At 42.3% G+C, this 23,388-nt stretch overlaps 1 protein-coding gene across 2 annotated transcripts; it reads right to left on the reverse strand.

Annotated features, from left to right (window-relative positions):
* Positions 1-1,836: 1,836 nt before the first annotated feature.
* Positions 1,837-19,910, reverse strand: CGAS (cyclic GMP-AMP synthase). Of its 2 annotated transcripts, none has more exons than XM_026007368.2 (5): positions 19,193-19,910; positions 12,270-12,489; positions 10,729-10,974; positions 4,892-4,994; positions 1,837-3,563 (listed from the first exon to the last, which is right to left on the reverse strand). In XM_026007368.2, exons 1-5 carry the CDS (start codon positions 19,838-19,840, stop codon positions 3,212-3,214), a joined length of 1,569 nt encoding a protein of 522 aa, XP_025863153.1. In that variant the 5' UTR covers positions 19,841-19,910; the 3' UTR covers positions 1,837-3,211. The 2 variants fall into 2 exon arrangements, with proteins under 2 accessions (XP_025863153.1, XP_025863154.1); XM_026007369.2 differs by having other exon boundaries at positions 1,838-3,563; positions 10,729-10,971.
* Positions 19,911-23,388: the final 3,478 nt, after the last annotated feature.

The raw sequence follows: 23,388 nt of genomic DNA on the forward strand, positions 1-23,388 counted from the left end.
GGTGTCCCTGAAGATTTATTTATTTGAGAGAGAGAGAGAGAGAGAGAGCGCGCGCACATGAGCAGGGAGAGGGGGAAAGAGAAGTCTTGCCTTTGCCATTGGTTTCTGGCAGGTAATCTACTACGCCCTTGGAACATGCCAGAAAGTCTAACAAAGTGATTTATGGTGGAGCTTTGGATCATGACTCCAGAGTTATTAGACTCTGAGGTTAGACATGGAGGAGTCAACCACTGAGCTCCAATAAAAATTCTGGACACTGAGGCTCAGATGAACTTCCCGGGTTGGCAGTATTCCAGGTGTGTTGTTAAACACTGATGCCAAGAGAATAATGCACCCATGACTCCACGGGGAAGGGAGAACAGAAGCTCTGTTTGGTATCCTCCTGGACTCTGCTGTGTGTGCTTTTCCCTTGGCTAATTTTAACCTGTAACAGTGTAACTGTTTCAGTGAGTTCTGAGTCTTTCCAGTGAATTATCAAACCTAAGAGTGCTTTTGGGAATCTCCTGAAACTACAATTGGTGTCAGAAGTGAGGCTGGTCTTATGAGAACCATTTTTCCTTTAACTGTATAGTTGGCTAAACTGGCATAACACTCCTGAGTGATTCCCCTCCCCTGGAATGTGCATGGGACCTCTGACTCGCTTCCAACCAATTAAAATGGTAAAGGAGATGCAATACACATGATTATGTGTATGCAATTATGTTAAATAAGACTGTGGCACAGCCTCTTGCTAGTCTCTCCCTCCCTTGGGCTCTAAAGGTAACCTGTCATGTTGGGTGGGCTTCCAGGGCAAGGAACCCAAAGCAGTTCCTAGCAGCTAAGGACAACCTCTGGCTGACAGAAAGAAATTGAAGTCCTCAGCCTTACAAATATATGGAGCTAAATACTGCCAACAAAGGTGGGGATCCTTCTCGGTCAAGCCTCAGATGAGACTGCAGCACCAGCTGACACCTTGATGGTAGCCTTGTGAGACCCCGGGCAGAGCCATGCCCAGAACCTTGACCCATACACACTGAGAAAATAAATGTGTGTTGTTTTAAGCCACTAAGTTTGTGGTAACTTGTTATGCAGCAATAGGAAACCGTAGAAAATCCAATCCCTCTACCCAACTGTCACCCTATAAGCACCTAGCCTGTTTCCTTACCCTCCCCAAAATACTTAATCATAACTTTTTAGAGATTTTATTAACTTATTCATGAGAGACACAGAGAGAGGCAGAGACATAGGCAGAGGGAGAAGCAGGCTCTCTGCAGGAAACCCAATGCAGGACTCCATCCAGGACCCCAGGATCACGACCTGAGCCAAAGGCAGACACTCAACCATTGAGCCACCCAGGCATCCCAATTAATAATAACTCTTAGTCAATGGTTATATTACTTTGACTTCATATATAAATGCAGCTAAGCAATATTCTTAAATCAGACTTTTCTTGCACACATTTGTTTTCCTCCTGGAATTAAAAGAAGTTTGGAGTTGTTTGGTTGGTTTTTGTCTAGTTTTCTATTATTTAGCATTCATGGCCCCCAAAACTCTTCTCCAAATGTCTAACTTTTCTCTTAGTATGTTTAAGTTGTTAAACAAGATATATAAAATGCAAAAACCACAAAGGAGAAGACTGATAAATTTAACCACGCCAAAATTTTTATTTATTTTATTTTTTTAAAGATTTTATTTATTCATGAGAATACACAGAGAGGAGGGAGGGAGAGAGAGAGAGAGAGAGAGGCAGAGACACAGGCAGAGGGAGAAGCAGGCTCCATGCAGGGAGCCCGACGTGGGCTAGGTCCCGGGTCTCCAGGATCACACCCTGAGCTGTAGGTGGCGCTGAACCGCTGAGCCAACGGGGCTGCCCTTATTTATTTATTTTAAAGATTTTATTTACTTATTCATGCAAGACACAGAGAGAAAGGGGCAGAGACCCAGGCAAAGGGAGAAGCAGGCTCCATGCAGGGAGCCCGATGCGGAACTCAATCCCGGGGTCTCCAGGATCAGGCCCAGGTCAAAGGCGGTGCCAAACCGCTGAGCCACCTAGGCTGCCCAGATTTTATTTATTCATGAGAGATGCAGAGAGAGAGAGCAGAGAGAGAAGCAGCCCCCCTGTGGTGAGCTGGATGAAGGACTGGATCCCAGAACCCCCGGATCACGACCTGAGCCAAAGGCAGACGCTCAACCACTGAGCCACCCAGGGGCCCAACCACATTAAAATTTAAAACCTTGTTTACTAAAAGACACCAAAAATGGTAAAGATACTCCACAAAACAGAATTTATTCATTATGCAGACAACTAACAAGGCATAAATATCCAAAATATATGAAGAATTTCTAAAGACGAGAAAACAATAAAATAGCCAGTAAGAAAATGTACAAAATATGAATAGGAAAAAGTTAACGAACAGCAGCTGCCCCTAAGCTGAATGCTGGCTGAGCGCAGAGGAGATGGGGTGATGCCATCCCTGTTTCTTTAAGTGTTGTACCATATGCATGTATTGTCTTTTCAGGAATACATATGAAAGTGTTACTAAAAATAGAAATAATAAAAGACATAAAAAAAAAGAAATAATAAAAGAAAATAAGTTATATGATATTTGGTCACATGCATTATTCCATATTTTACTATGACATTATAGATTTCCTGAAATATGTGAAGATGATGTAGAATTTATCATTTCCTTCTTGCCTATTGTAACATATAGGACAGGATATTAGTTCCAAATATATTTGAACATTGAACAAAGCCTACCAGTTTCTTGGAGGCAAAGATCATTTCTAAAATTGCCTCTTGTAACCTTCCACACTTTGTGCTAGGTGAGAAATGGTGTTCAATAAGTGCTTGATGAATTTAATTCAGGTGATATGTATTTTGTCTTTTTCTTTAATCTTATTTGTAAGTAATCTCTCTACCCAACATGGGGCTCAAACTTACAACCCTGAGATCAAGAGTCACATACTCTACCAACTGAGCCAGCCAGGCACCCCTTGTCCTTCTTTTCATTCCAAACTGGTAAAGCTTTTAGATTTTAAATACTCCTTATTCCTTGACTAATCTCTTTCCTAAGGTGATCAATCCTTTTATACTGATTAGGGTTTATTAAGACAACTGAGAGCTAAATCATTATTTACATTCATTGTAATTGATCACTAAGTGACAAATTTCAAACATTCCAATTATAATAAAGTTACTCTAATTCTTGATTCTTTTTAAAATATAACTTCAAAATTCATAAAAAACTGGAAATCCATTGTTTCTTTCATATTCAATTTGCTGTAATAGAAATTCTTTACTTATTTTGTCAATTTGGTCCCGAGAAAATAGATTGAATTCGGGAATAAAATAATGCTTGAGTTGTTCTTTCTTGAGGCAGTGAAGAAAGTATGTCACGCAGTTATCAAAGCAGAGCTCTAAGTCTTTGGCTTGCCATTGACTATCTTGTGGGTCCTGGGTACAGACATGAAAGAAAGCAGTTTTTACATGGTAAGAGCAGAATTTATCCAGTTCCTTTCGGTTTCCAAACTTTGTTTTCAATTGTTCTAAAAGATACTTCATTAGTTTTAAGCAATCTTTCCTGTTGAATAAAAAAGAAAACCACTTATTTTTATTTATTTAATACCTGCTTCATTCCACAAAAAGCTTTAGGCATCTTACAGGAAAAACATATAAAGGTACAATTAACAATACAGATATTATATATAAACATAAAACACAATAAAGAACATAATCATAGGGTCATCCTAACACTTGATTATGTTTTCAAATATATACCTTTAAGTTTCAGGAACATTTTATTCTTCCCTCTTCCCTATTTGTAGCTTAAATATTTTATTCTATCAGGATGAATTCAACTATTTGAAACTGGCAGGTATCCATATTATTCATTCAGTCATTTAGCACCTAGGGAAATCTCATTTTATTTTTTACAAAATGGTTTTGCAAATATTTAATCATTCACCCAGTTATTTCATAGTTGACAAAATGTAATGTTTATAAAACTATTTAGCCTTATCAGAAATATATTTTTCTTAATGCTTGTTTCAAAGCCTACATATGTAGCCCTGAAGAACCTCCATGCCTACATATTGGGCATTCTTGTTTTGACCTTTTAATTTCTGTGAACATCTTACTGGACAACTTTTAGAAATTCAAATGAATGATTTCTTTTTAATCTCCATTCTTTATGGTGTGTATGCTAACAAGGAAAATAATTTCCCATCTCTTAGTGTTGTTTCAAGTTTAGCTAGTCAGTCCCTGGCCTTCAACACAAACAAACCACCTAGAAGGCACCAGTATCCAATAAGAGTGATCTTTTGGACTCCTCCCACCCTGTGACATTAGTAGTCATTACCCTGAAGCAACCGAATACCAAGACACATCCAATTGTTGTGGATAGCCACTGGTGAGTGTTCCTATTCTCTTGCTTTGTCATACATTTTACAACTATCTGATCTAGGTTCAGGGATATGCTCTCTGGCCTTGCCTTCTAACAACACTACTTTCTTGGGCCCTTGGATCTGGCTTCCCTGATTTCATGCTCACCCTCTAGATAATACTCCAGGGTCAGTCCAGCCATACACTGCCCCCAGGACTCAACTCAGCAATGATCATCTTCAGGTTAGAGCTATGAAGTCAATAAAGAACATTCCAGGGGCACCTGGGTGGCTCAGTCAATTAAGCATCTGCCTCAGGTCATGATCCAGGGTCGTAGGATGGAACCCTGTATCTAGTGCCCTGCTCAGTGGGGAGTCTGCCTCTACCTCTCCCTGTATACTTCCTCTCACTTGTGTGGGCATGCTCTTTCTCTAATAAATAAAATCTTAAAAAAGTAATTAAATGTTCCATAGATAATCCACCATTTAACAAAGAAAGGAAAAAAGAATAACAAAGTAAGGAAGTTACCTGCAACATTTTACTCCATCACTTTCACAGCATGTTTTAGACTGCCCATGACTTTTTAAAAGGTCCTTTTCAATGTGAGAAAAGGACAACCGCCATGTTTCTTCTTAATTTCCAAAAGAAAAATAGAAAAGCACTTTACCAAAAATATTCAGATAAAACAACACAATAAACACTGAAGTTGATTCCCTTCATTTAAATATGACTCTGGGAGATTTCTAGGGAGAGACAGACCAAAAGAAATAAATAAATAATGTAATTACATATTAAAACAAGTGATTTGGGGGCACCTGAGGGGCTTAGTTGTAGAGCACCTGCCTTTGGCTCAGGTAGTGATCCTGGGGTCCTGGGATCAAATCCCACATCAGTCTCTCCACAGGGAGTTTCTCCCTCTGCCTATGTCTCTGCCTCTCTGTGTGTGTGTCTTATGAATAAATAAAAAGATTTATAAAAATAAATAAAAATATTTTAGTTATAAAAATAAAAAGATTTATTTCTTCATGAGAGACACACACAGAGAGGCAGAGACATAGGCAGAGGGAGAAGCAGGCTCCTCACAGGGAGTCTGATGTGGGACTTGATCCTGGGACTCCAGGCTCATGCCCTGGGTGGAAGGTGGCGCTAAACCGCTGAGCTTTAATTTTTTAAAAATTAATTTTTTTTATTTATTTATGATAGTCACAGAGAGAAAGAGAGAGAGAGGCAGAGACACAGGCAGAGGGAGAAGCAGGCTCCATGCACCAGGAGCCTGACGTGGGATTCGATCCCGGGTCTCCAGGATCACACCCTGGGCCAAAGGCAGGCGCCAAACCGCTGTGCCACCCAGGGATCCCCTAATTTTTTAAAAATTAAAAAAAAAATAAATCAAGTGATTTGAAGGTGCCTGGGTGGCTATTCTATGTGGATGGATGTTTTTGTGATTTGTCCCACATAAGTGACCTGCATATACACTGGCTAAATAATGTTGTTTCTGAGACTCGTGCTATATGAATAACCTCGGGAGCCTAATTGTTTAAAATATATTATCTGCTTCCAGGTCAGAACTGGCCCTTCTGTTCTGGATGTGAAGAGCTACCATCTTGTCTCACATCCTCTCCTGCTCCAGGCTGGGCTGGCCCCCCAGAATGGAATCCTAGGAAGGGAGGCAGACACACTTAGCCCAGGTTCCCTGAAAATACAGAAACATGGTAACATGGAAATGCAGCTCACTCCAAACTGTACATAGGCGAACAAATGTTTAATTTCAAACCCTGTTACTTATCCTATAAATATGGCCCTTATGGGGATGGTCTGTTGGCATGTCTCACCTGAGGGGAGGATGCTCTACCCAGGTCTCTGTCAGGACTCCAGCTGGCTGTTTTCACAGGGATTCCCCAGCTGATGAGGTTGGATGTTTTAAGTACCTGACTTGATGTAACTTTGCCTTATTCTCATTTATTGCCTACTATTACCTTCATCTATGTGTAGATTCTTTTCCTCTCCTGTTTCTGTTAGGTTTCTATAAAAAAGCTTTCTTTCCTTTTCAAAATTGAAACATGGCCATTGTGAATCTTTTGTGCAGAACAGTGGCTCAGTCAGTTAAGTGTCCAACTCATGATTCCGGGTCAGGACATGATCTCCTGGGGTCGTGGGACTGAAACCCACACTGGGCTCTGCACTCAGTGGGGGAGTCTGCTTGAGATTCTCTCTCCCTCTACCGCCCACTCTCTCTAAATTAAATAAATAAATATTTTTTAAAATTTTTATTTATTTATGATAGTCACAGAGAGAGAGAGAGAGAGAGAAGCAGAGACATAGGCAGAGGGAGAAGCAGGCTCCATGCACTGGGAGCCCGACATGGGATTCGATCCCGGGTCTCCAGGATCGCGCCCTGGGCCAAAGGCAGGCGCTAAACTGCTGCGCCACCCAGGGATCCCCAATCTTTTTTTTTTTTAAGATTTTATTGGGCAGCCCTGGTGGCTCAGCGGTTTAGTCCCACGTCGGGCTCCTGTGTGGAGCCTGCTTCTCCCCCTGCCTGTGTCTCTGCCTCACTCTCCCTCATTAATAAATATGGGATCCCTGGGTGGTGCAGCGGTTTGGCGCCTGCCTTTGGCCCAGGGCGCGATCCTGGAGATCCGGGATCGAATCCCGCGTCGGGCTCCCAGTGCATGGAGCCTGCTTCTCCTTCTGCCTGTGTCTCTGCCTCTCTCTCTCGCTCTCTGTGACTATCATAAATAAAAAAAAAAAAAAATTAAAAAAAAAGATGTTAATAATAAGGAAAGAGGGAACATCTGGGTGGCTTAGTTGGTTAAGCATCTGCCTTTGACTCAGGTTATGATTCCAGGGTCCTGGAATTGAGCCCCACATTGGGTCCCTGCTGGGATAGCCTTCTTCTCAGTCTCCTTCTGCCCCTCCTCCCTGCTCCTGTGCTCCTGTCTCTCAAATAAAATCTTTACAAAAAAAAAAGGAAATAGGTATGAAGTATATGGGAACTCTGTACTATCTTTTCAATTTTTCTGCAAATCTAAAACTATTTCAAAGTTAAAAGTTTTTTTTTTTTTAATTTTTATTTTATTTTATTTATGATAGTCACACAGAGAGAGAGAGAGGCAGAGACACAGGCAGAGGGAGAAGCAGGCTCCATGCACCGGGAGCCCGACGTGGGATTCAATCCCGGGTCTCCAGGATCGCGCCCTGGGCCAAAGGCAGGCGCCAAACCGCTGCGCCACCCAGGGATCCCCTAAAAGTTTATTTTAAAAAAAACACATGATCATTTCTCACTCTTTGGATTATTGGCAAAAATTCCAAAGTTTAACAAGTACTGTTGATGAGGTTGAGGGTGAAATAAGTACTCTTATATATTGCTCTGAGATTGAAAATTGTGTGATCCTTATGGAGGCAATTTGGGTAATTTCTAGCAAAATTACACATGGGTTTACTCCTTGACTGGCTGTAAAGACAGACTGAAAAAAGGAATGGATGCTACCTCTATATAGAATCATAGTTCCTTATTCAAGATATCTTACTAAGCTCAAAAAAGGAAGGTGTACTTTTTATATTAAAAGGAGATAGCGGGATCCCTGGGTGGCGCAGCAGTTTGGCGCCTGCCTTTGGCCGGGGCGCCATCCTGGAGACCCAGGATCAAGTCCCATGTCGGGCTCCCTGCATGGAGCCTGCTTCTCCCTCTGCCTGTGTCTCTGCCTCTGTGTCTCTCTCTGTGTGACTATCATGAATAAATAAATAAAATCTTTAAAAAAAAAAAGGAGATAGCGTATGAATATATACATATATGCATTTACTGATAAGAAAGGTAAACCAAAAACATTTAGGAGAGTTTCTGATCAGGGAAGGAGAGAAGAATGAAGAGTGAACGTGAATGGAAGCTGTGCTTCTCTAAGAATTCCTTTTTCTGTAGCTTTGACGTTGGAACCATGTGAATGCCTTATAGATGTATAAAACAGAATTAAATCAAAATTTAAAATGCAAGATCTGGGGCATCTGGGTAGCTCAGTTGGTTAAGTGTCTGCCTTTAGCTCAGGTCATGATCCTGGGTTCTGGGATCAAGTGCAGGGTTCTGCTTCCTGCTCAGTGGGGACCTGCTTCTCCTTCTCCTTCTGCAGCTCCCTCTGCTTGTGCTCTTTCCTCACTCTCTCTCAAATAAATAAAACATTAACAACAAAAAAAGAAAATCCAACATCTAAAATTTAAAACCATAATGAAACAAATCTAACTATTTTGAGTTGGGTAGCTTAACCACCTGTAGAAATGTGGATTTAAGCTTGATACTTTGATTTTTTTTTTTAATTTTTAATTAAAGATCAAATGAGGGCAGTCCTGGTGGCTCAGTGGTTTAGCCCTGCCTTTGGCCCAGGGCATGATCCTGGAGACCCAGTCCCACGTCAGGCTCACTGCATGGAGCCTGCTTCTCCCTCTGCCTGTGTCTCTCTGCCTCTCTCTCTCTCTCTCTCTCTCCTCTCTCTCTCTCGTCTCTTATGAATAAAACTTTAAAACAAATCAAATGAATTCTATTTTTAAAAATATAGCTTGTGAGACCAGAAAATTTATAGTAAAATGTTTGGAAATAGACTAAAATAGGTGTTATACATGCCCACAATCCAGTGCAGGTGTTTTTATTGCTGATATGCCCCTCTCTTCAGTCAGTTGGATACAGAGATTCAGGGTGGGGGTTCCCTTGCCTGAACACAGATATAACCTGGAATGATAGGAGAACAGCCAAGGGTAACAGAGGAGAAAGGTCAGCTGTGCACCCATCAGCAGCCTCCACTTTCATCTTAATTCAAGACCCAATCACACTGGCCTTTGCATAGCCACAGGGCCTCTGAAGGACTCCTGCATCTCTAATCTGACGTGCCTCCCAATCTTGTGCAAGGTAGTCAGTACTAGACCAGCCAGAGGGTAGTATAGGTCCTGTTAAGATTTCTGCATCACAAACAGAGAGATTTTCTTTGGGGCAGCCATTCCAGAAATTATTCAGGGGTGGCAACCCCTCTTTGCAGAAAGCTATGCTCCTTTTCTAAAATTATGAATAATGATACATGTAATTCCCTCATACAAACTGCTTTTCTTGCAGAAAAGAACTCCTCTATATATGCAATATAAAAGTTATGATGAGTCTACAAAACACAAGCCATCAAACTAAGCATGATTGACTAATTCCAGGATTTGCTCAGCAATACTAATTTGTAACTTGGTTCATACATTTCATGGTCTCTTCCAATATCTCTGGAATCCAACTAAGTGCCAAAAGTCCTTAACTTATAAGAGAAAAAAAAATCAGCTAAGCTGATTTTAACTGTTTTATCTGTAGACTAACTCAGAACTTGAATGTTATCCAAGAGCACCATCTGAAAACCTGTCCTTACCATCAGGCCAAAGTACACAAGTAAGAAGACCAACTGTAGCTGAGGCTGCAAAGGTCTGTTAGCTGTGTGGGGAGCAGTGGAAGGGGAAGAAGAAGGAAAGAAAAAGAGTATGGCTAGGAATGAGACTCTAGGCTCTAATGATAACATTAATAGTAACTGCCTTGTATCGAACTAGGGATTTTACATACACTGTCTCATTTTTATTTTCCCAACCTTTTTTTCTATTTTCTTTTTAAAATTTATTCATTTGAGAGAGGGATGGAGGGAGAGACCGCATGTGCATGTGGCAAGTGCAGGGGAGAGGGACAAAGGGAGGAGAGAGAGAGAGAAAGAGAATCCTCAAGAAGACTCCCCACTGAGCACAGAGTCCAATCCTAGGACCCGAGATCAGTCCTGAGCCCTGAGGCAAACCAAGTCAGCCACTCAACCGACTGAGCCATTGAGGTGCCTCCTCCTCCCCTGCAACCTCCCTGCCCCAGAAACTTTCATTAAAACAGTATAGAGGTGAGCAAACAGGTTTAGAGAGGCTTGGTTAACTAGCCTAAAATCGCACATCTCCTAAAAGAAGAATCTTCAGGATTCAGATCCCAGGCAGTCTGACTCCAAGGCCAGTACTGCTTTTCTCTCTTGAAAACAACCAAAAAATAACATTTTTTTTTTCAAAAAATAACATTTAAAAAATGGGGGTTAGAAGACATTCTAAAGCTGAGTATTTGATATTACTACTACCACTTTTTCAATTCCATTCCTCACCAAATTCCCATCTTATAGTCTATTCAGCCTGATAGCTCTTGAAGTGCCAATAGCACTTATTATTGCCCTAGTACATAACACCCTTGGGGTGCCTGGCTGGCTCAGTGGTTAGAGCATGTGACTCTTGATGTTGGGGTAGTGAGTTTAAGCCTCATGTGGGCATAGAGCTTACTTAAAAAAAAAAAAAACAACTCTTATGTAAGTTAACCTTCACATTCAAAATACCTTGAAAATAATTTCCTTCCTTTGCATGCTTGGGTACCAGGTAAAATGGCTGTCGTCTTAGATTGGTTTTCACTTTTGTTCCAAGCCAATGACTGATGGGCAGTCCTTCCTGGGTGCTAGCAGGCCAGCTGCTTTTTGACTCCAAAGCCAGGATTATATCCACCGATATTTCTTTAGGTTTTCTAATAAGAAGTGTTATAGCAGGGCTCCCCCTCTTCTTCTTCTCCATAATGATGTCTATAGCTGCTTAAACATATAAAAGAGAAGACAGCATTTATCAATCCAATTTTCTTTGTTTTTTTTTTAATAAAAAATTTTTTTTTTATGATAGTCATACAGAGAGAAAGAGAGAGAGGCAGAGACACAGGCAGAGGGAGAAGCAGGCTCCATGCACCGGGAGCCTGATGTGGGATTCGATCCCGGGTCTCCAGGATCGCGCCCTGGGCCAAAGGCAGGCGCCAAACCGCTGCGCCACCCAGGGATCCCAATCCAATTTTCTTTGAAAATATAGCAAAAATAATGTCTGTAATTGGAGATCTATAAAGTCCTAAGTGTAAGGTGAAAATGAGTTCTAACGTAGAAAGTGTTTTTCTATTTCTATTTAACCAGTATTTATCAATACCTACCATGGGGAAGCATTGTCAAAATTCTGTCTGGCATAAATGATGAGGAGCCCCTGAAGACTCTGGGCTTCAGGAGTATTGTGATTAAATTTTCACTTAAATTTATGGATGGCAGTATGGAGGGAAGCCTGCAGAAAAGACCAGATGAGTGGCAGGGAGGAAACAGGCAATTGAGAAGCCCACAGCAATAGTCCAACACAGGGCGTGTGCCTATGCCACCACAGAGGCAGTGGGCAGGAAAACAGGGAGCAATCCACGTTCACTATTTCACTATAGCATTCACAACAGCCAAGACATGAAACAACCAAAGTATCAATGGATGGATGAATGGTTACAGAAATTGTGGTACATACACACAATGGTGTGTCATTCACTCTTAACAAAGAAGAAAATCCTGTCATTTGTGACAACATGGACATTATACTAAGTGAAACAAGCTAGACATAGGCAAATACTGCATGACATCACTTTTATGTGGAATCTAAAAAAGACTACAAAGAAGCAGAGGGCAGGATGGTGGGTTCTCAGAGGGTGGGGAGGTAAGGGAAATGGGGAGAGAGTCAAAGGGTACAGAGTTACAGTTCTGTAGAATGAGTAAGTATAGAGATCCAATGTATGGTATGATGACTGTCATTAACATTACTACACTGAATACTGGAAATGAGCTAAGAGAGTAGATTTTAGGTACTCTCACCACACACACAAAAAAGGCAACTACATAAGAAGGTATGTTAATTTGCTTGACTGTGGTGATCACTTCACTATGTATATCAAAACAGCATGTTGTACACTTTAAATACAGGTGACCCTTGAACAACTTGAGTTTGAAATGCTCCACTTACAAACCATAAGAGGAGTGTACATTAGCAATTAATAGGTATGATTAAAACTTTAAGAATCAAAAGTCAAAAATCTTACCTTGAATGTTTTTAATTTCTTCCTTAATGATCTTCCTAAACTTGGACAGCATCTTAGAAGCTGATAATTTTTCATCTTCTAAAAACTGACTCAGAGGATTTCCTTTAGGATTTCTTTTGAACTTCACAAAGTAATAAGCCCCAGTCTTGCAATATTCTTCTAGCTGAATTCTGGGGACCTCCAGTTTGAACATAATATCAAATTCATTAGGAGCAGAAATCTAAGAAATAGTAAAAATAGGATGAATGTTTGCTTGTGAATATTTTCCAAGCAAGTGCATTTTTTTCTTAAAATTTCCACTTAAGGGCAGCCCTGGTGGCGCAGAGGTTTAGCGCCGCCTGCAGCCTGGGGTGTGATCCTGGAGACCTGGGATGGAGACCCATGTAGGGCTTCCTGCATGGAGCCTGCTTCTTCCTCTGCCTGTGTCTCTGCCTCTCTCTCTGAATGAATGAATGAATGAATGAATAAATAAATAAATAAATAAATAAATCTTTAAAAAAAATTTCCACTTAAAATTCTATTTTGAAAAGCAAGATTCCTAATATTTATAGCCTCTGGGAGTGGGATGAATGGAACTAGGAGAGTATTTTTGTTTTGGTTTATAGGTTCCACACTTTTTTTTTAAATCAAAAGTAAGCATTATTTTTATAATTTAGAACAATTTAAAATGGTATCATGCAAGCTTTTAAAACCTGTATCAGTTTTTTTTCTTAATTTAAAATTAAAGCTTAATAAAATTAAAAATCTTGAAGGTGCTATCTTCTATGTCACAAGATACACACTGAAGCCACCCTCCTGCCACAGCAGTCTAAAAAAAATGTGTGTAGTCACATGCTGGCTAGTTGAGCAAAGGCTATCTTGTTATAGTTGCTGGTCACCCAAGTAAGTATGAGTCCCAAGTCATGCACTACATTAGTGTCTTTGAGCCATAGCATTTTAGGAGCTCCGAAGAATCATTTTTATCCTTACAAATGAATCAGCAATTATAATAAAAGATTACGTTTCCTATATTAAAAATACCAAAAATCTTTCATTAGGAGCATGCTTCAAGTACAGCTACTGAACTGTACTGTTCAACAGGGTACGTAGTAGCCATATATGTCTACCAATGGTAGAAAATGTAGCTAGTCCAAATTGAGATGTACTGTGCTGTATATTGAATTGTGTCCTCCTAAAATCCGTATATTGAAGTCCTAACCCCAAAATTTGTTCCTTGTTCCTGTGCTCTCTTTCTATGTCTTAAAAAAAAGAAAGAAAGAAAAAAAAAAGCCCTGTACTTGGAGACAGGGCTTTTAAAAAGTTAAATGAGATCTGAGGGTAGGGTGCTAATCTGATAGGACTGGTGGGATGGGAGATTGAGGGAGAGGAAGAGAATGAGAAAGGAGATCCCTTTCTCTTCGCCCACACACTGAGGAATAAAGTGAGGATACAGGGAGAAGATAGCTGTCTACAAGCCAGGAAGAGTCCTCACCCACACCTAACCATGCTGGCACTCTGATCTTGGACTTCCAGCCTCCAGAACTCAGAAAATAGATTTGTATTGTTTATGCCACCCAGCTATAGTGTTTTTGTTATGGCAGCCTGAGCTGACTATGGCATACTATGAGAGTCAAACACTTGGGAGTGACATCAGTGGGAATGAAGTAAGAACCTCTGAAAATCCACTCTCCCACAAAACCAACAAGCACATGGGCAGGAATAGTCAATCCAACTTTTTCAGATCTGTATATTAACCAAAGGCTGCAACAATCCAAGGAGGATTTATTCCAGAAAAAAATGGCTCAATCCCCATAGGAACTGTGAGCTTAGTGGGTACTGCCCTATTCTCATCCCTAGGACACAGAAGGTTCTCTCATTCCCACTCCCTCCCACTTTTCACCAAGAGTTGCTCCTATTCTGACTTCTAACATCATAGATTAGGCTCACCTGTTTGGAAACACCATACAAACTAAATCATATAAAATATACTCTATTACATCTGACTTTAATATAATGTTTGTGAGACTCATCCACATTGTTATGCATATTGTTTTTTTTTTCATCTAATGCAGTATTCTACTGGATTAATAGAATAGATCAGAATACATTTACTTACTCTGTTGTTGAGTATTTGGGTCACTTCCAGTTTTTAACTATTATAAAGCTGTACTGAGCACTCTTCTATATGCCTTTTGGTGGACATGAGCATTTGAGTAGAAATGAGTAGAACTGCTGGACCACTGGATAAGCATATCTTTAACTTTAGAAGAAAGTGTCAATTTGCTAAAGAGGTTATACCAACCTATCCTCTCTTCATCAAGTTTCAGTTGATTCACATCTTCTCCAAGATGGAATTTTAAAATTTTAGCCATTCAACTGGACAGATGTGTGGAAGAATCTGATCATGATTTTAATTTACATTTTCCTGGTGATGAATGATGTTGAACACATGTTTGTTATTTGGATTATATACTAAAGCATCTATTCAAGTCTTTTGCCCAGTTTCAAATTGGTTTGTCTTTTTCTTATTGATTTGTACTAGTCCTCTGTCAAATATACTTATGGAGAGTAACTTCTCCCAGTTTGTGGCCTTTCTCTCTTTCTTTCTCTCTTTCTCTCTTTCTCTCTTTCTCTCTTTCTTTCTTTCTTTCTTTCTTTCTTTCTTTCTTTCTTTCTTTCTTTTTTCTTCATGAGAGACAGAGAGAGAGAGAGAGAGGCAGAGACACAGAGGGAGAAGCAGGCTCCATGCAGGGAGCTGATGCAGGACTCGATCCCAGGACTCCAGGATCATGTCCAGGGCCCGAAGGCAGGCACTCAACTGCTGAGCCACCCAGGGATCCCAAAGTACTCTGATTTTTGTTTACTGACTTTGTATCCAGCAATCCTCCTAAATTCACTGATAACAGTTGAACAACACTGATTTGAATTGGGCGGGTCTACTTATCTATGGTTGTTTTTTTTTTAAACAGTAAAATATTATAAATGTATCTTCCTTATAATTTCATAATATTTTCTTTTCTCTTCTTACTTTATTGTAAAATGCAGTATATAATACATATAAGAGACAAAGTATGTGCTACTTACTGTTCATCAAAAAGCCAGTCAAGGCTCTTAGTAGTTAAGGTTTTGCGGAGTCAAAAGTTATATGCAGATTTTCTACCGTATGGGTGGAGAAGGGCTGGTGCCCCAGTCTTTGTGTTGTTCAAAGGTCAACCATATTTCCAATAGTTTATACAAAAATCAAGTCAATTGCATAAGTAAGTTTTATTAATCCCTTTCTGATCTTATGCATTTTGTTTCTTTTTCCTGCCTTGTTACATGGGCTCTATGTATTCCTTTATTTCCTTTGTTTTTGTTTAACATTACGTTTGTAAGATTCATTCACGTTGTTGCATGTGGCTGTAGTTTATTTTTCTTTATTGGTTAATGTACTAATGGCTAAAACCACTACAATTACTTGATGTCTATATAACCTTTCAATCAGCCCAAGCTATATAATTGGTGAATTGCAAAGAGACAAAGAGAACATTATGGAATGGCAATTATACAGAGATTTTCTATAAGAAAGCTTCCAAATTTTCACCTAGAGCCTGACAATAGGTGAAGGTAAAAAATATATGAATAAAAAATGTGTCAATATGGAACCAAGTAAATAAATTACTGAGAGATGTATTTTGTGTCTATCCTTTTTATCATTTACAAAGACTTTGGAATCTAATTTTGAAGTCCATGTGTATGCATAATAGAAGAAAATATACCAAAATGACAACAGTGAATAAAATAAACAGGAATAATATTGCTCATCTATATGCTTTCCCTAATTTTCCAGGGCCATCAAACATGGAAGAGGGGTGAATATGGGAAAGGCTGAGAAAAGGGTGGGGGGAGCTGTGGGAGCTTTCTAGAGGATTAACTGCTGGAACTAGACAGTGAATCAACTCTACAATGAACATGTATCAGTTTTAAAAATCAATACCTGTTTTAGGTAAAACAAATTTCATTCAATTTCATCCATCAGCGTATGATTTTTAAAAAGAGGGCACCTGACCGTCTCAGTCAAAAGAGCACACAACTCTTGATCTCAGGGTTATAATTCAAACCCCACTTTGGGTATAGAGATTACTTATGTAAGTAAAACCTTTTTAAAAATAAAAAATAAGGGCAGCCCCAGTAGCTCAGCAGTTTAGCGCCGCCTTCAGTCCAGGGCCTGATCCTGGAGACCCAGGATGGAGTCCCACATCAGGCTTCCTGCATGGAGCCTGCTTCTCCCTCTGCCTGTCTCTCTCTCATGAACAAATAAATAAAATCTTCAAAAAATAAATAAAATTGAAAAGGAGACTGTTTCCAGGGCACCTGGCCTGGCTCAGTTGGTAGAGCATGTCACTCTTGATCTCAGGGTCCTGAGTTCAAGCCCCACATTGGATGTAGAGCGAACTTAAAAAAAGGAGACTGGTTCTAATTGGAAACTTCTTCAAACATCTTACTGTTTCTTCCATATAATTGAACTGATTGATATTTATGTAATAAGAATCATACTTAAGACAGATGACCTAGGGACACCTGGGTGGCTTAGAGGTTAAGCATCTGCCTTTAGCTCAGGTTGTGATCTGGGGGTCCTGGGATCAAGTCCCACATCGGGCTACCTGTGTGTCTCTGCCTCTCTCATGAATAAAAAAAATAAAATCCTTTAAAAAAAGACAATTTAATGAAAGTTTTGCTCATCTGGCTTTTTAAAAACTTCAGATGGAACTGTATAGTCAGTTTTCAGTGCTAAAGGAGTTTAAGATTCAAACACTGATACATACACTGTCTCTTTGACAATAAACAAAAATTACTGAGTTTATACCAATGAAATGGGCTGCTGTTGAGGCTACTATTTATGTAAAACATTCTGCTGACAATGGAGTTTACAATCTAGGCAGCGAGCCAAGACAAAAAAATATATGAAACGTTTAAAGGTTTAATTTGCACTGAAAGCTACCAGGTTAAATGCTTATCATGGGAATGAAATCTGAATCTACTACCCTAAAAAGGCAGAGGGCTTGAGAGAAGTCACTCTTCCTTTCTTCTTGAATTCATTCATTCATTCAAAGGCTTGCTATGTGTTAAGGCTTAGAGATACAAAGATGCATAATATTTGGCCTGCTATCCTTAGAGTTTATAATCCTAAAACCCTAAATCTAGAGTTTAACAATCATTTATTTCTGAAGGATAGCAGTTAATTCAATAAAGCCAATATGTAACTCTAAAATAAATTACGATTATCTAAATGTTATCAGCCTCTGTTTCTGTTCATGCTACACTTTTTTTTTCTTTTAATCTTTTTATTTTGCACTATAAAAAAACAACACCCAGTAACATACTGCTTTTCTTCACATTCATATGGATTTTAGGAAATTATTGCCTTTTCCCCTAGAGAGAGAAACTACAGACAAAAAAAGTACCACATTACAAAATCTGCAAACCCCAGAAGTCCACAGCCTGAAGACAACCCCCAGGGGTAGGGAAGAAAACATGTGTCACAAGAGACAAGACGAGCACACATTAAGGAAAGCAAGCTGGGGAAACGACCAGTTCAATGCCAGTGACCCGGACAGATCTACTGGAGGTGCACAGCCCAGCACAGAAAAACTGACAGACTAGGTGAAAACACAACTAACGAAATCTGCCACTGGTGGTGGGGGTGGGGGGGAGTGGATGGCTCAGATGGTTAAGCCCCTCCCCTCATCTCAGGTAGTAATCTCAGGGCCCTAGGCTGGAGACCTGCTCGCAGGTTGTCACCTGCTTCTCCTTCTCCCCGCTACCCCTGATTGTGTGCTTGCTTTCCCTCTCTCTCTCAAAGGAATAAATCAAATCTTAAAAAAACAAACACAAGAAACTACCACTGGTCAGGAAAGAAACTCTAGTCAGGAAGTTGCTCCTAAATCTTCAATTCACACTGGAATAAAGACTTCATTTTTTTTTTAGATTTTATTTATTCATGAGAGAGACACACACACACAGAGGCAGAGGGCGACGCAGGCTCCATGCAGGGAGCCCGATGTGGGACTCAATCCCAGGACTCCAGGATCAGGCCCCGGGCCGAAAGCAGGCGCCACACCACTGAGCCACCCAGGGATCCCTAAAATAAAGACTTTAGTAACTCAGCCACACCCAAACAAATGGAGCTGTGGAAGACATACCCTTAAACAATCACTTTATGTGCGTATTTTGGAGGTACGCTTTTTCGGATCTGTAGTTTTTTTCTTAATTTTCTTTTTTTTTTTAATCACTCACTGTGAGATTCTCATGACATTTGTCTAAGAAACTGGGGAGAGAGGAAGCCTGCAGGGGCTGGGGGGAGCGATTGAAGATGTTCTTCCTCTAGAGTTTTTCCCATAGGAAAAATGTTTCTGGGGACGCCTGGGTGGCTCAGCGGTTGGGCACCTGCCCTGGCTCAAGGCGTGATCCGCGGTCTCAGTATCGAGTCCCACGTCAGGCTCCCGGCCTGGAGCCTACTTCTCCTTCTGCCTGTCTCTGCCTTTCTCTCTGTGTGTCTTTCATAAAAAAAAAGATAATAATAAATAAAATCTTAAAAAATAAAAAAAAATGTTTCTGGATAAAGTAATTTTGTCGAATCTTTTCGCACTAATTATCCAAGTCAGAATTTGACTAGGGAACACCAAGTATAGCACCGTTAACAGAAACTCAATACAAATCGGCTTGCACGAATGAATCCATACACTTGAATTCCCCCAATAGTAGGGTCTCGATAGTAGTTGGCAACCGATACTGGTTAGCTGTGTGTTCTTTGGATGTACAGATGGATAAAACGAACGACTGTTTCTCTTTTTAGGGGGTCCTACGTCACAGGCCACGAAAGAACAAGAGTCCGAGTTCCTTGGGAAGGGAAGCGAGGGACCGCGCGAGCCGCGGGGAGAGGGGAGGGGCGCCGGGCGGCTCACCTTCACGTGCTCGTAGTAGCTCCCGGTGCGCAGCAGCGAGACACCTCTGAATTCCGACTCGTAGCTCTGCAGCCTCCGCGACAGGTAGTCCACGACCCTGTTCACAACCTCCGCCGCCTCTGAGATTTCCTGGCGCCTCAGCCTCAACCTTTCCAGCACCGCTCGGGGCTTCCAGGCGCCGGGCGCCGGCCTCTCCTGCCTGAAGCTCGAGGCTGGAAGCAGCGGGCCGAGGCCGAGGCCCTCCGCGGGCTCCGACACCGCTCTCGGCTCCCGAGAGCTGCGCTCGCCCCCCTCGCGGCGAGATCTAGTCCTGGGAAGGGGCGGCCGCGGGGCCGCGGGAGGCTCCTGCGTCGCCGCCGGAACCCGCTGCCCCTCCACCTCGTCAGCGGCCGGGGGCGCCTTCCTGGCGCGGGCACCCCGCGCGCGCACCTGCCGTCCCTCCGGGGAACCGACGGCGCTCTTCTTCCGCCGGGATCCGGCTGCCCCCGCGGGGCCGCACCTCTGTGTTGGGGGCCGGGCGGCCCGAGGGGCGGCGGAAGGTTCGCTGAGCTCCGCCCGGGGCCCCTTCACTGCGTGCGCCAAAACCTCGGGGGCGGCGGCACCCACCTTCGAGGCGCTCCGCGTGGCCCTTCTGCGCCGGGGGTCCATGGCCGGCGCTCTCTGCTCGTGGTAAAGAAAGGAAACTGGTTTTGGGAAAAGGCTACGGGAGGAGGAGTCCGCAGTCGCCGCGGAAAATGAAACTTAAGTAAGTGGCGGGAACGCAGGGACGGCGGCGGCGTGGGAGCCGACTCGCAAGCTGGCAGGTCACGAGGGGCCACGCCCCCGGCCGCTGCGGGGCGGGCCCTCCGCGGGGCCTTGGGAGACGCTAACTTTCTCACCCTGCAGTGCACGCGACGTCGCCGGCGGGCGCGCGCTAGGCGCCACCGGGGGGCCGCGGAAAACCCTCTCCGGAGCTTGCAAGCGTGGCAGATGCGCCGGCACACCACCTGGAAGAATTTTGAGGGAAACCACGGCCTGTCTCGCACAAGGAAGTCGACTGAGAAACTTTTTATTTTACTTTTATTTTTTAAAAATATTTTATTAAAAAAATTATTTATTTATTTATTCGTGAGAGACACAGAGAGAGAGGGGCAGAGACACAGGCGGAGGGAGAAGCAGCGTCCATGCAAGGAGCCCAATGTGGGACGCGATCCCCAGACTCCAGGATCCCACCCCGGTGGAAGGCAGGCGCTCAACCGCTGAGCCACCCAGGCGTCCCGACAGAGAAACTTTTTAAATGTAAGTTTACGTAAGGATATTTTTTTAAAAATATTATTTATTTATTCATGAGAGACACAGAGAAAGAGAGAGGCAGAGACACAGGCAGAGGGAGAAGCAGGCTCTCTGAGAAGAGCAGATGTGGGACTTGATTTCCGGTCTCCAGGATCACGCCCTGGACCCGAGGTGGCGCTAAACCGCTGAGCTACCCGGGGCTGCCCGGGATACTTTTTAAATTAATGAAATTGAAAATGTTCAGTTCTTACAAGGTGGGAATAAAATGAGGGCAATTGAAATAAATATTTCGTTTTATTTGACCTTGTTAAAGCACATTCAGTTTTAAATTGTGTAGGAATTCGGGGATCCCTGGATGGCTCAGCGTTTGAACGCCTGCCTTCGGCCCAGGGCGTTATCTTGGAGACCCCGGATTGAGTCCCGCGTCGGGCTCCCTACGTGGAGCCTGCTTCTGCCTCTGCCTGTGTCTCTGCCTCTCTCTCTCTGTGTCTCTCATGAATAAATAAATAAAATCTTTTTAAAAAATGTGTAGAAATTCTTACCGTTGAGTTTTATCCATTGGTTCTCCAAAGCCCATCGAAAAATGGCGCTTACATTTTATTTATTTATTTTCAATTTTATTTATCTATTCATGAGAGACACACAGAGAGAGGCAGACATAGGCAGAGGGAGAAGCAGGCTCCCTGTGGGGAGCCGGATGCATGACTGGACCCCAGGACACTGGGATCACCCCCTGAGCGGAAGGCAGACCCCCAACCACTGAGCCACCCAGTCTCCCTCTGTCTCTGTGAATTTGACTACACCCGGTACCTCATGTAAGTGGAATGATGTAATATTTGTCCTTTTGTGACTGGCTTATTTCACTTAAGATACTGTCCTCAAGGTTTATCTATATTGTAGCATATGTCAGCCTTTTCTCTTTCTTTCTTTCTTTCTTTCTTTCTTTCTTTCTTTCTTTCTTATTCATTTATTTGAGAGAGAGCAGGGGCTTGGGGGGCAGAAGGACAGGGAGAGGGACAGAGAGAATCCTCAAGCCAACTCCCTGCCAAGTGCCCAGCCAATCTTGGGGCTGGATCCCAGGACTCTGGGATCATGACCTGAGCCATAATCAAGTCAGACGCTCAATGGACTGAGCCACCCAGGCCCCTGTCTGCCTTCCTTTTTAAGACTGGCTATCTCTACTATTAGTATATACCACATTTTGATATCCAGTCATCTGTCAATGGACAAAAATACCTTGATTACTCTTTCAAAAGGTCTTCCTAAAACCAATATTTTGATATATCCTCTTTGCTACAAAGGTTGTTTTGTGTGTGTGTGTGTGTGTGTGTGTGTGTTTACACATTCCAGGGCAGTGATCCATAGTTTGAAATGTGATGTGAGAAATCTGCACTTTTCTTTTGGAAAATGGAAGGACTATTGTGTAGTCAGGCTTGTTCTCAAGCAAACTAATTTCAGGGATAAGTAAATTCAAAGGAAAAGTTAATACAAAGGACCTAAGGGGAGACTATGCATAGTTGTTCAAACAACAGCAAGTGGAGCTGGAGCTTGTGAAGTTTGAGATGTTGTGTCAGTTATCAGCTTAATGCTTCTCAGGACTTAATTCACCCTTCAACATTTGCTGTCTGAAACAACAGAATTCCTTTAAACAGTTCTCTTTTAAATTGCTCACTATGTTAACCTTTCTCAGTAGAGGTTGCAGGAGAACATTGCAGGAGGGAGAGGTTTCCGGCAATTTCCTACATAGAGGAGGGAGTAGAAGGGGGTTGCAGGCAAAATGTCAGGCTTGTAGGTATGAGAACATCTGGTAGAGCCTACCCCAGCCATAAGCCTGGAAAGTGATCCCTCTGGGACCTTGCAACCTTGGCTCAGCCATAACCCACCTACAACTTACTAGACAGGGAAACCAAGATTCCTGCCTGGCCTCTGGGCCAGAAGGTCTGCACACCAAGAAGTTGATCCTTCTATAAGTCTTGTGTGCAGCCTGCCTGTGGCCCAGGAGGTCCACATAGAGCTGCTGTTCTCTCTGCAAGCCCCCTGTTATATAGCCTATACTCTCTGAAAGCCTTCTGCATTTGAGATCTGAACCCCTTTTGAATTTATTCTTACTTAGGTACTCTCCCTCAGCCATAAGTTACTGTATATAGTTTCTTTATATGTTACTCTTTTATTACACTTGTTCTTTTTCTTAGAGTGAAATATTTGTTTATTTTTAAGTAACCTCTGCCCCTAATATGGGGCATGAACTCACAACCCCAAGATCAAGAATTGCATACTATACCAACTCAGCCAGGTACTCCAATATAGTTATTCTTATGTTAAATATCTACAGTGTGATTTCTATCTCCTGATCGGACCCAGACTGCTACAGAGTTAATATTTGGAGTGGTCCCAGGAGATAGAGGCCTAAAGATGGGATTTGGGAATTTGTGTGTGTGTGTGTGTGTGTGTGTGTGCGCGCGTGTGCGTGTACTTGGGCTTGAGCACAGTGCTCAAGGAGGAGGAACCACAAAAATGACTGAAAAGGAGTAGCCAGGAAAATAGGAGGAAAACCAGAATAGCTTGATGTCTTGGAAGACAGGTAAAGAAAGTATATCAAGAAATAGCTATGAGGGGGGGGGGGGGGCGGAATTCACATGCAAATTGTACATCTTGGGATCCCTGGGTGGCTCAGCAGTTTATTTTATTTTAATTTTTTTTTTTTTTAATTTATGATAGTCACAGAGAGAGAGAGAGAGAGAGAGAGAGAGAGAGGCAGAGACAGAAGCAGGCTCCACGCACCGGGAGCCTGACGTGGGATTCGATCCCCGGTCTCCAGGATCGCGCCCTGGGCCAAAGGCAGGCGCCAAACCGCTGCGCCACCCAGGGATCCCTGCTCAGCAGTTTAGTGCCTGCCTTTGGCCCAGGGCGTGATCCTGGAGTCC

Source organism: Vulpes vulpes, chromosome 1, assembly GCF_048418805.1.
Source record: "Vulpes vulpes isolate BD-2025 chromosome 1, VulVul3, whole genome shotgun sequence".
Taxonomy (NCBI): Eukaryota; Metazoa; Chordata; class Mammalia; order Carnivora; family Canidae; genus Vulpes; species Vulpes vulpes.